Source organism: Pan paniscus, chromosome 4 (genome assembly GCF_029289425.2).
Source record: "Pan paniscus chromosome 4, NHGRI_mPanPan1-v2.0_pri, whole genome shotgun sequence".
NCBI classification, from domain to species: Eukaryota; Metazoa; Chordata; class Mammalia; order Primates; family Hominidae; genus Pan; species Pan paniscus.
Window position 1 is genome coordinate 147049653 of NC_073253.2, and position 14606 is coordinate 147064258.

Here is a 14606-nt window from a genome sequence, read left to right on the forward strand (position 1 = left end):
TAATCGGCAGCAGACTCAACACTGCCCTTTCACCTCTTAAAACTTTACTCTGTAGAACCACTAGATAATAAATATATTTCACACCACTGACCCCACCTTCCCAAACATGCACTCAGTTGCAGTTCCAAAGAGACTCTCCAAAAAAATAGTCATTTGAAAAAAGTACCTGTTTACACTCAGTCTATCTGCATATTATTTTTCAAGATTATTACTTTTTTTAACCATAAAAAAGATTGCATATTGGCAATATAATGAGAAAACCACGTTGGCCATTTCTGGGTGCTGGTGAAGGGTGAGTGGGGCATTGTTGAAGCACAGAAGCAAGAGGGCTCAGAGAGGGGCAATTGTGGTCCTCAGCCTTGAGATGTGAGGGTTGAGCTGGGGTTACCTACATTCTCAATCCTTGGCCTCTGAAATGTCCGTCTCTTTAGTCACTCCCTTCTCGTCTCTCTACCTGTCCCCATTTCCACTACCCATTCCCATACCACACAGCCTTCTTGAAGCAGAGGCAAGATGGCTTTTTGGCATGTGTCCGCCTGGGTCAGTTTGAAGACAGGTATGGCATTTGGAGGGGTATGATGTGGGACATACACCAGAGCAAGCTTATTTGTGACTGTTTCCACTCTGGGAAAAATTGTCCGTTACTTCTGTGACTTTAAAAATTTAAGCAGTTACTAGGCTGATAGGTTAAGAAACAAATCTTTTGTTTTTGGGGTTTTGCATTAATATTAAGCATGAATATATATCATATATTACATTGCTTTCTTTCTGCTCTGGGGCAGACTGCGCTCTCCTTCCAAACAGGAAAACTGCACAGCCCATGGACTGAGATTTTTGAAAGCTATTATTTCCCCAATCCCCCACCCCCTGCCCTTACCCCCTCCCTTCCTCCCAGCCCTCGGTTCCTATATTAGAAAAGTCCCTCCTGACCCCCCGCCCACAGCCCATCTGAGGTTAAATAGTGCCACATTGTAAAATTCATGCATCACTGCATTTTGCTATTGCACATATTGCAGAGAGAGTTGTGTAAGTGTGCCCCCTCCCTCCCTTCCCCTTCTCTTCCTTAGTCTCTCAGATTCCTGTGCTATTCCCACGTTCCCCTCTCCCAGCCTCCCCCAACCTTTCAGACCCTTCACTGGTTGTGGACGTCCTCTCTACGGACAATCTTGTAGATGATCCAGTAGAACATGTTGAAAATGAGGAAGGCCATGGGGAAGCCAATGCGGGATATTTTGTCGATCTTCTTGGCCCTCTGGATGAAGAGTTTTCGCATCTCCTCTGGGGACTTAGATGGTGCAGGAGGGGGGTTGGTGGTGTTACTGTTGTTGGCGCCCTTGACTGAGATGCCATCCTTGGCCTGTAGACAGGCTGGGCCCATCCCATAGGCAGAGAAGTTAAAGCGGCCTTCTCCAGCTTCATCCTCCTGGAATAGATTCAACATGGGGCTCTACTTAAAATAAGACAGGGGCTAGGCACCCTCCCTGCAAGGCACTCCCTTGGGGGCCAGGCCATGCCTATCTGGTTCTCCGTGCTTTCCAGACTGCATCACTCTAGGTTTCTGGAGGCTTTTTGGCTGGCTGGGGAGTTCTGCCTTATAGAGGGGCGCCACTTGCCTGCTGAAACAGATGCAAAACAGGGGATAGGAATGTGGTTTAGAGTCTGGAGACCTGTGTTCAAGTCCCAGCTGTATCAATTGCTGGTTGTATGACCATAGGCAAGTAATTTCCTTCTGTGAGTCTCGGGGATTTTTATTTCATTTTTTCTTCAATCTGGGGGATAAGATTCTCCCCACTACTCCACAAGTTTCTTTTGACCATCAGAGGTTATAATTGAGAACATATTCAAGGTTGTACTGGGTTTTAGTTAGAAATTCAGAGGACAATTTGGACAGATCCCCTGCTTTGCCTCTGTTGCTTCCTTGCCCTCTTCCCCATCCCATTCCCCAGTTAATAGCTCCCAGGAGTGGGTGGTAAGGGGGATGGCTATGGGCCAGGATGGAGCAGGAGCTCTGGGCCTCACTTCCGTTCTACAAGCCAGGGAAGCCACAGCTTCTTCCTGCCTCTACGTTCCCACATCCCTGGCAGTTGTAACTTCAGACAGACCTCTGGATTTTTACTAAGTTTTCATTCAAGACCCTTCATCATTTGGCTCCAACTTACCTTTCCAGGCTTCCCTTCTCCCCCACCAGATACTGTGCAGCCCTCCAGGTTTGTACATTTTCTCTTGTGCCTTCTCACGTCCCTTCCTTATGCTCACTACCAAAATGCCTGCTGCCCTGATCCTTCTAGTTCATCTCTTTCCCAGGTCATGGTGGTCTTGCCCTGGTCTGAATCATGGAGGCACTATTGTCTGCTCTCCTCATGTCCAGCTTTGTTATCTTTGCATGTGAGCTCTGAGGAGGAATTGAGAGTCTAATGTTCTGGTCTCAACTGAGCTGTTGATTCAATGTTGGCACTGGGAAGTTTTATCAGCTCACATTGCCCACCTAGATAATGCTTTCAGGAAAGGAACACCGTCTTCTGCTTGTTCCTGTGCAGGACCGGGCCAACAGAGAACAAGAAACTCAGTATAGGATTCACTGGTGCCTCTCCATCTCTCCTGTAGGATAGGCCACCTTCTGGTTTGTTTGTTTTGTTTTATCTTGTTTGTAGAGATGGGGGTCTCGCTATGTTGCCCAGTCTGGTCTTGAACTCCTGGCCTCGAGATCCTCCTGCCTCGGCTTCACAAAGTTCTGGGATTACAGGTGTGAGCCACTGTGTCCAGCCCACCATTGCAACAGCCTCCAATCTGCCCCCACCACCCAACCCATCTGAGTCGTTACAACACAAATCTTGGTCATCTTTTGCTTAGAACCTTTTAATAGGCTGCCACTGACTTCAGGTTAATTAAAATCCTGAACATGATAAACAAGGCCTTAGAACCTGGACCCTGCCTGCTTTTGCAGTCTCATCTTGTGCCATTTCTATCTGGTGTTCTATGCTTTAGTCACTGAAATATTTCCTTATATTTGAAAATGTCATGGTTCTTTTCTTGAACTCTGGGCCTTTGTGCAAGTTGTTCTCCCTGCCTAGAACACACTCTGAACCCCATCTCTTGTCTCCAACTCCTCTTTCACCTAATTCTTCCTCAGAAGCCTTCTCTGAGCTCCCAAGTATAGGCTAGCCGTTCCTGCTGTGTGCTCCATAAGCTCTCTGTACATATCTCCATCTTTTTTTAAGCTCTTATCACATTGTATGGTAATTTCTTGATTAGCGTCTGTCTCTTACTAGATTATAAGCTCCATGCAAAGTCTGTCATGTTCACTGCACTCTCAACACTGAACATATGAACATAGTCCCTGGTTCATAAGCTCAAAACTTGGTATATGTTTGTTGAACAAATGTTTACTTGTATATCTTCACCAGCTTTAGTGTCCTTTTTTGTTGTTGTTGTTTGTTTGTTTAAATGGAGTTGTATTTTTAGCACCAGAAGGGTTTGAGACATATGGTAAATGCTCAAGAAATCCTTGGAAAATGAATGAATCTTGTCCAACATCTTCATTGCAGAAGTGAGGAGGAAGAGGATGTGCTACCTACAGTGCCTGGCAAACAGGTGCTCAGTAAGTACTTGTCTATGAATAGGGCAACAGTAGAAGATTCAATGCCAGGGCCAAGGAGAGGAGTTGGGGAGAGCCAGCCAAATTGCTGGACCTAGTACTTAGAAGGGGGTCTAAGTCTGACTCTATTGTATTTCAATGAAAATCTCCCCTTGCTGGAGCTGGGGTGTTGTTTTATTTTTATTTTTATTTTTTATTTTAAACTGGGACCTAGTTACGTAGGGGGAAGCACCAAATTAACTTTTTATGCTGCTTTGGGTGAATTATTCTTTGCCTTTCTCATCTGTTAAACATGGGAGTAGGAGGAGTAGAGGTTTGGATTGAAGGCCCCATCTAGCTAGAGGATTATCAATTTCATATTGTGTCTGGGAGAAAAATTCCCTAGGAATGACTGGTAAAAGGCTTGCAATTCTTATTGGAACCAGCAGGTGGCAGGAAATGCATGCCCAACTGCATCTGGAGCTGCTTAGAGCTGGAGCAGGGGAAATCTGGTAGTGTACTCTGGAGCTCAGGGAAGTTGCTAGTAGTATGCCTGCTGAGTCTGGTGCTCACAGATATGGTTTCCTAATAATTTGCCTAAGGAGGCCGGCCAGAGAATTCGAGAACCAGATGCTTTCTGCACAACAAATGAGGCAACATGGGAAGATGGTGGGAGTTGGGAAAGCTGTCCAAGATCACAGGCTCTGAGAAATTCAGGCATGTAGCTAGTTCTTCTCCACTCACCATCTGGGACTTAAAATCCCTTCTGCAAACTTCCTGTTAAAGAGAGTTTCTGCAGAAGAAGCTTGTACACCTCTAGGGTACAAATCACTTCCAGAGCGGCTTACTCTAAGGAAACTATTCTTTATGGTGAGCTCACTTCTGCATCATTGTAATTTCTGACATTTGGGCCAACTTAAGAGCCCTTATGAATGAGATTACGTTAATTCAAATGCATAGAAGGAGGCAGGCAGGAGAAATGTGAGTGGTAAAGTGAGTTAGGGCTGAAAAATATCCCTGGTTAGAAGGGATGGTATTAACTGGAAAATGCATTCCCTACCTAAAGGCAGTTCCGGTGCACCAATACCTTATGGGAAGCACATTCAGTGTGGCTGGATGCTGTGATTTTTTTTTCTAGTGAAGCCAGAAGTGTGATTTTTAAATGCTGACCCCTTAAGTCCAGATTTTAAAAACACTCCAGGCCAAAGTAGAGATATTTGCACACCAAATCTGGCCTTCTGGCTACTAGTTTTTGACCTTCGCCATGGGATGAGGCTTAGTTTTTATTTAAGATCTAATACAGGACGATTTTTATCTGCTTCAGGATGGACACACTGATGAACAGATAAGAACTCATGGTGGTATGGTTAATGTTTGGAGAAGAACCTCGGGTCTTTTAGCACCTCTCCTGCCTTTGCCATCAGTGCCTCATGATACCGGTGACTTGGCCTTGCTATTGTGGGTGTTTCTCATCAGTTGCATGGAAGGAGTGGATAGGGTGATTGCTGAGTATCTTCAAAGGAGGGAACAGAGCAGGAGAATCTGATCAAATCTAGCTAGTGGCCTTATTCACATTTTATCTGGCCAGAGATAGTGTTTGTTTTCTTCTAGTGTGTCAAACTGGTAGATACTTGGGGAGCGTAGAAGCAGCCTTTGAAAGTACCATAGGCCCACCATACTACATATCTTCAGGAGGCTCCATTCCCATTTTAGTCTATACAAACAGCATCTACTGGAGCTGTGCAGTGCCCAATCAAAGGGGCTGGTGCTAGTAAAATATCTTGGACATGATCTTTTCAAATTAGTGGTTTTAACAAATGTCTCTAGCAGATGAAATTACAAAAAGCAGCTAGTGTATAGGGAAAATGGAAAAATAAAATCCTAGAGATACTTATGTTTGGTCAGTTTCTTTCTTTCTTTCTTTCTTTCTTTTTTTTTTTCTTGAGACAAAGTCACTATGTTGCCCACATTGGTCTGGAACTCCTGGGCTAAAGCAATCCTCTCACCTCAGTCTTCCTAGTAGTTGGGATTATAGGCACAAGCCATCATGCCAGTTGCTTAAATAGACTTTTTTTTTTTTTTTAAAGCATCAGAGGCTAGGTATTAAATGGACAATATAGAGTAACTAAAACTAGGGGTCATTTAAGAAGTTCTATCTGGCTTGCTGAACCCAAGACAATTTCCTCCTTCAATGTAGTTTAGAAGGATGGTGATATCTTAATTCCCATGGACATCTTCTGTCTTGGAACGTCGGCCTCCTCCCTGTGGTAAACTGCCAGAAGTTAATTGAATCAGATTGCTGATGTTTAAGAAACATACTGATGGAAATGTAATCATTTTAATCCTTGGCACTTGTGCGGCAGGAACAAAACTTAAAGCTACTTTGGCATCCCCTGATTTAATTCTCACCAGAATTTCCCTTTATACGCATTTTGCACATGAAGAACCTGGGCCCAAGTAGGCTAGCTCGAAGTCTCATACTAAAGAAAACTAAAGAGGCAGGGTCCTTTGTCACAGCACATTGCGCCTGGGCAGACAACTATTTTGTTTTGTTTTATTTTATTTTTGAGCTTTACTGATTAATAGACAACGATTTTAAATAGGTCAGTCTAAAGCTTGTAGGACCTGGCATATTGCAGGTATGTACTGTGACCTGCAACACTATGACAGGTCATAATGTATGGGTCCCTGGTTGCCCTAATCTGTCAGTGGAAAAACTTCAGACTCTGTCTGAAGGCTTCTTGTTTATTGCTTTTAATGGCAAAAACTGCAATTATTTTTGCACCAACCTAATCGTTTGTTTATCCCTTTGTTCATTTGTTTAACAAATACTTATTGCATGCTCACTATATGTTAGGCATTGTGTTAGGCACCAGGGATATAGCACAGAGCAAAACCAAACACGGTCTCTGCCTTTATGGAGCTTGCGATTTGGTGGAAGAGATCGGCTTTAAAAAAATCACATCATTGAATTTATGCTTTTAAATCAGGATACATTTTTAGAAGTTTAGAAATTAAGTTCAAGTAGAACATGGCATTTGCTAGGGGACACAGTGCACTGGAAGAGCAGTACAGGGAAAGAGAACAAGATATTTAAAATCCTGTGTGTATGTTTGAAGAACTAAGAAAAAAGCTAGGGTGGTTGGATCTTCTGGGGAACTAGTTATGGACCCACGATATGGAGCAGTTTGCTCCAGCAGGCTGCATGCTCCCCATTGGCATTCTTTGGTCAGTGCACAACCTCGTGAACAGAGGTTGGTAACTTCTCAGAGGTGCCCTGTCAAATATTCCTTTATTCAATCCTTCATATGGAGAGAGAACCCACTCTGGCGGAGATCTTGCTTGTTGTCTCTTTCCTGGAGGCAGGAAGCAAAGGCCTGAACCTGGGCATTCTATGTTAAGATCTGACCTTTTGTGGTGCAATTGTCTTCTGGAATCAAGCCTATTAAAACAATGCAGGCTTGCAGAAAAAAGCCAGTGGACACTTCCCAATCTTTTAGGTTTATAGTTAGTTATTTTCTTGACCCCATCAGCTTTTAGTTAATTAGTTGCGCCTTTAGGCATAACTTGATAATTTCTGTAGTGTTACTGTTACGATTCGAAGAGTGACTGCCTATAGACCCAACTAGGGCATTATTTATGGGAGGGAAAGCCGAGACCTCTAGGTCTTTAATTCCTATTTCTAACCTGCCTTGCACATTGAGAAGGATGGACCATTGAAACAAATAACACAAGACAAGACTGCTTAGAACTCTTTTGTTTACTACCAGCTGTCCCTCCTTAGGCAGTGACCCAAAGGCCTACCTTGTGATGTCTCCGCTTCCTCCTGAATCGGAGCAGCTCCTTATGTTGCCGAGACACAAAGTTAACGGCAGCATATTCTAATAGGGCTGAGAACACAAAGAGCAGGCAAACTGCCATCCAAATGTCAATGGCTTTCACATAGGACACCTAGAGTGGGGGTGGAGGAGAAACAGGGAGGTGAAAGCAGGGGAATGTAAAACATTAAGCATGGCGGAATATTTTCTGCTCTTCGGTAATTCCCCACATCACCCACTGCTGTCTGCTTCTCAGCTGGGATATTAGGGTGGAGGTATAGAGGAAAACAGAAAAGAAATGCATCAGACAGACTGGAAAGAATATTGGGGGTAAATAGATTATGGTACCTATGACAGTACTGAAGAGAGGACAATGGTATATTTAGCATTATCACTTAGAACAGAATGCTGTCTTTCATTTAAGGGTGATTGGAACAAACTGTTGTAGTGAGCATTAAAAGTGAATGGAGGATGTCAGCAAAAATGACATCGTAAGGACCTGAAAATTCCTCCAAAAAATTAATGAGAACACTGGAAAAAATTGTCAGTGCCAACTTTTCAGAACTCCACTAATTACCAAAGGCTTATATCAGTCCTGTGAACATTTATTCAAGAAAATCAGCTGAATCTTAATAAGAACAGCAAGCTTTGTGGCAGTGTTTAAAAGTGTTATTGAGATATAATTCACCTACCATACAATTCACACACTTAAAGTGTATAGTTTAATGATTTTTAGAATATTCACACATATGTGCAATCATCATCATCAGTCAATTTTAGAACATTTTCATTACCTCAAAAAGAAATGTTACCTTTTAGCTGTCACCTCTCTATTCCCCCAGCCATAAACAACCACTAATCCATATTTTATATGAATGAAATAATGCAATATGTGGCTTTTTATGATTGGCCTCTTTCACTTAGCATATTTTCAAGGTTCATTCACATCGTAACATGTATCAGTATTTCATTCCTTTTTATGGCTGAATAATACCCTGTTTTATGGATATACAACATTTTGTTTATCCATTAATCAGGTAATGGATATTTAAATTTTCTACCTTTTAGCTACTGTGAGTAATGCTGCTATAAACAACCATGTACAAGTTTCTGCACGGACATGTATTTTCATTTCCCTTGGAGCTTTGTGGTGTTTTGCCCTATTCCTGTCATAATCTATCCAGCTCCATAGTAGCCTTGAAAACCAACAGCTGTCTGGAAGCCATTGGATGGAGCAGAACACAGTTGGAGCTTCTTCAATGCCTCATTCCCAGAGAGTTATCATCATTTGATATATCTCATGGTTCCCTCAAAGATGCCACTCACAAGGCTGTCTTTGACCTGATTTGAAGTTGGCCCCGTGTGAACAACCTTTTCTTTGAGGGCATTTTTCAAAAGCAATCAATAGTAATTGCCACCTGAGGCAGTTGGGGCAAAATAATAGGTTAATCAAAAAGCTGAAAAAGAAAAGCAGGGTAATGAGTTGTTTATAGGGGGCTTTGGAAAGCTGTGACATATTCTTGGGAAACTGTGTGCAAGCTTAGAGCTGTGTGAATTCCCGGGAAGACTTGAGATGGCTCTAGGCTCTCACCTTTGGCTAACCTTGATAGTCTGAGCAAGCAGGAAGTGGAGCCTGAGTCAAAGTTGTAAACTGCCTCACAGAATGTTTAAGGTAGAGAGCCCCTTGGCAAAGGCTAGGAGACTTATAGGTTCCAGGCATTTAGGAAACCTTTATCTGATTTTTAGCTGACTACCAACCTGAGCAGAGACTTCAGTAGTCCCACAAAACAAATAATACGAACTTTACGGAATTAGTTCAGAAAAGTTACTGAATAGCAACAGCAACAAATCCTGAAGAGAGGGGAGAATTTGATTTTCAAAGTTGCCACATTATATTATTAAAATGTCCAAACTTGGCTGGCAAGATGGCCAAATAGGAACAGCTCCGGTCTGCAGCTCCCAGCAAGATCAATGCAGAAGGCGAGTGATTTCTGCATTTCTAACTGAGGTACCCAGCTCATCTCACTGAGACTGGTTAGACAGTGGGTGCAGCCCACAGAAGGTGAGCTGAAGCAGAGTGGGGTGTCACCTCACCCAGGAAGCACAAGGGGTTGGGGATCTCCCTCCCCTGGCCAAGGGAAGCCCTGAGGGGCTGTGTCATGAGGGATGGTGCACTCCGGCCCCAGATACTACTCTTTTCCCAGTGTCTTTGCAACCCGCAGAAAAGGAGATTCCCTCGGGTGCCTATGCCACCAGGGCCCTGGTTTTCAAGCACAAAACTGGGCAGCCATTTGGACAGACACCGAGCTAGCTGCAGGAGTTTTCTTTTTTCATACCCCAGTGGCACCTGGAACCCCAGCAAGACAGAACCATTCACTCCCCTGGAAAGGGGGCTGAAGCCAGGGAGCCAAGTGATTTAGCTCAGCAGATCCCATCCCCATGGAGCCCAGCAAGCTAAGATCCACTGGCTTGAAATTCTCGCTGCCAGCACCGCAGTCTGAAGTTGACCTGGAACACTTGAGCTTGGTGGGGGGAGGAGTGTCCACCATTACTGAGGCTTGAGTAGGCGGTTTCCCCCTCACAGTGTAAACAAAGCTGCCAGAAGTTCGAACTGGGTGGAGCACACCACAGCTCAGCAAAGCCTCTGTAGCCAGGCTGTGTCTCTAGATTCCTCCTCTCTGGGCAGAGCATTTCTGAAAGAAAAGGAGCAGCTCCAGTCAGGGGCTTATAGATAAAACTACCAACTCTCTGGGACAAAGCACCTAGGGAAAGGGACAGCTGTGTGAGCAGCTTCAGCAGACTTAAACGTTCCTGCCTGCCAGCTCTGAAGAGAGCAGTGGATCTCCCAGCACAGCACTCGAGCTCTGCTAAGGGACAGACTGCCTCGAGTGGGTCCCTGACCCCTGTGCCTCCTGATGGAGAGACACCTCCCTGCAGGAGTGGAAAGACAACTCATACAGGAGAGCTCTGGCTGGCACCTGGCAGGTGCCCCTCTAGGATGAAGCTTCCAGAGGAAGGAACAGGTAGCAATCTTTGCTGTTCTGCAGTCTCCACTGGTGATAACTAGGCACACAGGGTCTGGAGTGGACCTCCAGCAAACTCCAGCAGACCTGCAGCTCAGGGGCCTGACTGTTAGAAGGAAAACTAACAAACAGAAAGGAATAGCGTCAAAATCAACAAAAAGGACATCCACACAGAAATCCCATTTGAAGGTCACAAGCGTCAAAGGCCAAAGGTAGATAAATCCACGAAGAAGAGGAAAAGCCAGCACAAAAAGGCTGAAAATTCCAAAAACCAGAATGCCTTTTCTCCTCCAAAGGATCACAACTCCTTGCCAGCAAGGGAACAAAACTGGACAGAGAATGAGTTCGACAAATTGACAGAAGTAGGCTTCAGAAGGTGGGGAATAGCAAACTCCTCCAAGCTAAAGGAGCATGTTCTAATCCAAGGCAAGGAAGCTAAGAACCTTGAAAAGAGTTTAGAGGAATTGCTAACTAGAATAACAAGCTTAGAGAAGAATATAAATGACCTGATGGAGCTGAAAAACACAGCGCAAGAACTTCGTGAAGCATACACAAGTATCGATAGCTGAATCGATCAAGCGGAATAAAGGATATCAGAGATTGAAGATCAATTTAGTGAAATAAAGCATGAAGACAAGATTAGAGAAAAAAGAATGAAAAGGAACAAACAAAGCCTCCAAGAAATACAGGACTCTGTGAAAAGACCAAACCTACGTTCAGTTGGTGTACCTGAAAGTGACGGGGAGAATGGAACCAAGTTGGAAAACACTCTTCGGGGTATTATCCAGGAGAACTTCCCCAACCTAGCAAGACAGGCCAATATTCAAATTTGGGAAATACAGAGAACACCACAAAAATACTCCTTGAGAAGACCAACCGCAAGACACATAATTGTCAGATTCACAAAGGTTGAAATGAAGGAAAAAATGTTAGGGGCAGCCAGAGGGAAAGGTCAGGTTACCCAGAAAGGGAAGCCCATCAGACTAACAGCGGATCTCTTGGCAGAAACCCTACAAGCCAGAAGAGACTGGGGGCCAATATTCAACAATCTTAAAGAAAAGAATTTTCAACCCAGAATTTCATATCCAGCCAAACTAAGCTTCATAAGCAAAGGAGAAACAAAATCCTTTACAGACAAGCAAATGCTGAGAGATTTAGTCTCCACCAGGCCTGTCTCACAAGAACTCCTGAAGGAAGCACTAAACATGGAAAGGAACAACTGGTACCAGCCACTGCAAAAACATGCCAAATTGTAAAGACCGTTGACACTATGAAGAAACCACATCAACTAATGGGCAAAATAACCAGCTAGCATCATAATGATAGGATCAAATTCACACATAACAATATTAATCTTAAATGTAAACAGGCAAAATGCCCCAGTTAAAAGACACAGACTGGCAAATTGGATAAAGAATCAAGACTCATCAGTGTGCTGTATTCAGAAGACCAATCTCACGTGCAAAGACATATATAGGCTCAAAATAAAGGGATGGAGGGATATATATATATTTTTTTCTTTTGAGACAGAGTTTTGCTCTTGTTGCCCCCCAGGGTGGAGTGCAATGGCATGATCTCAGCTTGCCAAATCCTCCGCCTCCTGGGTTCAAGTGATTCTCCTGCCTCAGCCTCCCGAGTAGCTGGGATTACAGGCATGCGCCACCATGCTTGGCTAATTTTGTATTTTTAGTAGAGATGGGGTTTCTTCATGTTGGTCAGGCTGGTCTCGAACTCCTGACCTCAGGCTATCCACCTGCCTCGGCCTCCCAGCGTGCCGGGATTATAGGCATGAGCAATCATGTCTGGCAGGATGGAGGGATATTTACCAAGGAAATGGAAAGCAAAAAAAAAAAAAAAAAAAAAGCAGGGGTTGCAATCCTAGTTTCTGATAAAACAGACTTTAAACCAATAAAGATAAAAAAAGACGAAGAAGGGCATTACATAATGGTAAAGGGATCAATGCAACAAGAAGAGCTAACTATCCTAAATACATATGCACCCCATATACACCCAGATTCATAAGGCAAGTTCTTAGAGACCTGCAAAGAGACTTAGACTCTCACACAATAATAGTGGGAGACTTTAACACCCCACTGAAAATAATATTAGATCAACGAGACAAAAAATTAATGAGGATATTCAGGATGTGAACTCAGCTCTGGACCAAGTGGACCTAATAGAAATCTACAGAACTCTCCACCCAAAATCAACAAAATATACCTTCTTCTCAGCAACACATCACACTTATTCTAAAATTGACCACATAATTGGAAGTAAAACATTCCTCAGCAAATGCAAAAGAATGGAAATCATATCAAACAGTCTCTCAGACCACAGCACAATCAAATTGAAACTCAGGATTAAGAAACTCACTCAAAACCACAAAACTCCATGGAAACTAAACAACCTGCTCCTGAATAACTACTGGGTAAATAACGAAATTAAGGCAGAAATAAATAATTTCTTTGAAACCAATGATAACAAAGACACAACATACCAGAATCTCTGGGACACATCTAAAGCAGTGTTTAGAGGAAAATTTATAGCACTAAATGCCCACAGGAGAAAGCAGGAAAGATCTAAAATTGACACCCTAACATCAGAATTAAAAGAACTAGAAAAGCAAGAGCAAACAAATTCAAAAGCTAGCAGAAGGCAAGAAATAACTAAAATCAGAGCAGAACTGAAGGAGATAGAAACATGAAAAACCCTTCAAAAAATCAGTGAATCCAGGGCTGGTTTGTTGAAGATTAACAAAATATATAGACTGCTAGCCAGCCTAACAAAGAAAAGAGGCTGGGTGTGGTGGCTCATGCCTGTAATCCCAGCACTTTGGGAGGCCAAGGTGGGTGGATCATGAGGTCAAGAGATCAAGACCATCCTGGCTAACACGATGAAACCCCGTCTCTACTAAAAAATACAAAAAATTAGCCGGGCGTGGTGGCAGGCGCCTGTAGTCCCAGCTACTTGGGAGGCTGAGGCAGGAGAATAGCGTGAACCCGAGAAGTGGAGCTTGCAGTGAGCCAAGATTGCGCCACTGCACTCCAGCCTGGGCGACAGAGCGAGACAACGTCTCAAAAAAAAAAAAAAGAATGAAATAGACACAATAAAAATGATAAAGGGGATACCACCACTGATCCCACAGAAATACAAACTACCATCAGAGAATATTGTAAACACCTCTATGCAAATAAACTAGAAAATCTAGGAGAAATGGATAAATTCCTGGACACATACACCCTCCCAAGACTAACCCAGGAAGAAGTTGAATCCCAGAAAAGGTCAATAACAAGTCTGAAATTGACACAGTAATTAATAACCTACCAACCAAAAAAAGCCCAGGACCAGAAGGATTCACAGCCAAATTCTACAAGAGGTACAAAGAGGAGCTGGTACCATTCATTCTGAAACTATTCCAAACAATAGAAAAAGAGGGACTCCTCCCTAACTCATTTTATGAGGCCAGCGTCATCCTGATACCAAAACTCATTTTATGAGGCCAACATCATCCTGATACCAAAACCTGGCAGAGACACAACAAAAAAAGAGAATTTCAGACCAATATCCTTGATGAACATCAATTAGAAAATCCTCAGTAAATTACTGGCAAACTGAATCCAGCAGCACATCAAAAAGCTTATCCATGACCATCAATTCAGCTTCATCCCTGGGATGCAAGGCTGGTTCAATATATGCAAATCAATAGATATAATCCATCATAAAGACAGAACCAATGCCAAAAACCCATGATTATCTCAATAGATGCAGAAAAGGCCTTCGATAAAATTCCACACCCCTTCATGCTAAAAACTCTCAATAAACTGGGTATTGATGGAATGTATCTCAAAATAATAAGAGCTATTTATGACAAACCTGCAGCCAGTATCATATAGAATGAGCAAAAGCTGGAAGCATTCCCTTTGAAAGCCAGCACAAGACAAGGATTCCCTCTCTCACCACTCCTATTCAACATAGTATTGGAAGTGCTGGCCAGGGCAATCAGGCAAGAGAAAGAAATAAAAGGTATTTAAATAGGAAGAGAGGAAGTCAAATTATATCTGTTTGCAGATGACATGATTGTATATTTAGAAAACCCCATTGTCTCAGCCCAAAATCTCTTTAAGCTGATAAGCAACTTTAGCAAAGTCTCAGGATACAAAATCAATGTGCAAAAATCACAAGTATTCCTAT

General features: G+C 43.1%; 1 protein-coding gene across 2 annotated transcripts in view; it reads right to left on the reverse strand.

The window, feature by feature from the left end:
* Positions 1-972: 972 nt before the first annotated feature.
* Positions 973-14606, reverse strand: part of GLRA1 (glycine receptor alpha 1) — a 102820-nt gene continuing 89186 nt past the window's right edge. Inside the window, exons 8-9 of one of the 2 annotated variants that reach the window (XM_063604264.1) lie at positions 7379-7525; positions 973-1423 (exon numbers count right to left, since the gene is read on the reverse strand). In XM_063604264.1, coding sequence (XP_063460334.1) covers positions 1133-1423; positions 7379-7525 — 438 coding nt within the window. In that variant the 3' untranslated portion in view covers positions 973-1132. Of the gene's footprint in view, positions 1448-7378; positions 7526-14606 lie in introns of both variants that reach the window. The other variant, XM_003828984.4, reaches the window with a different exon arrangement.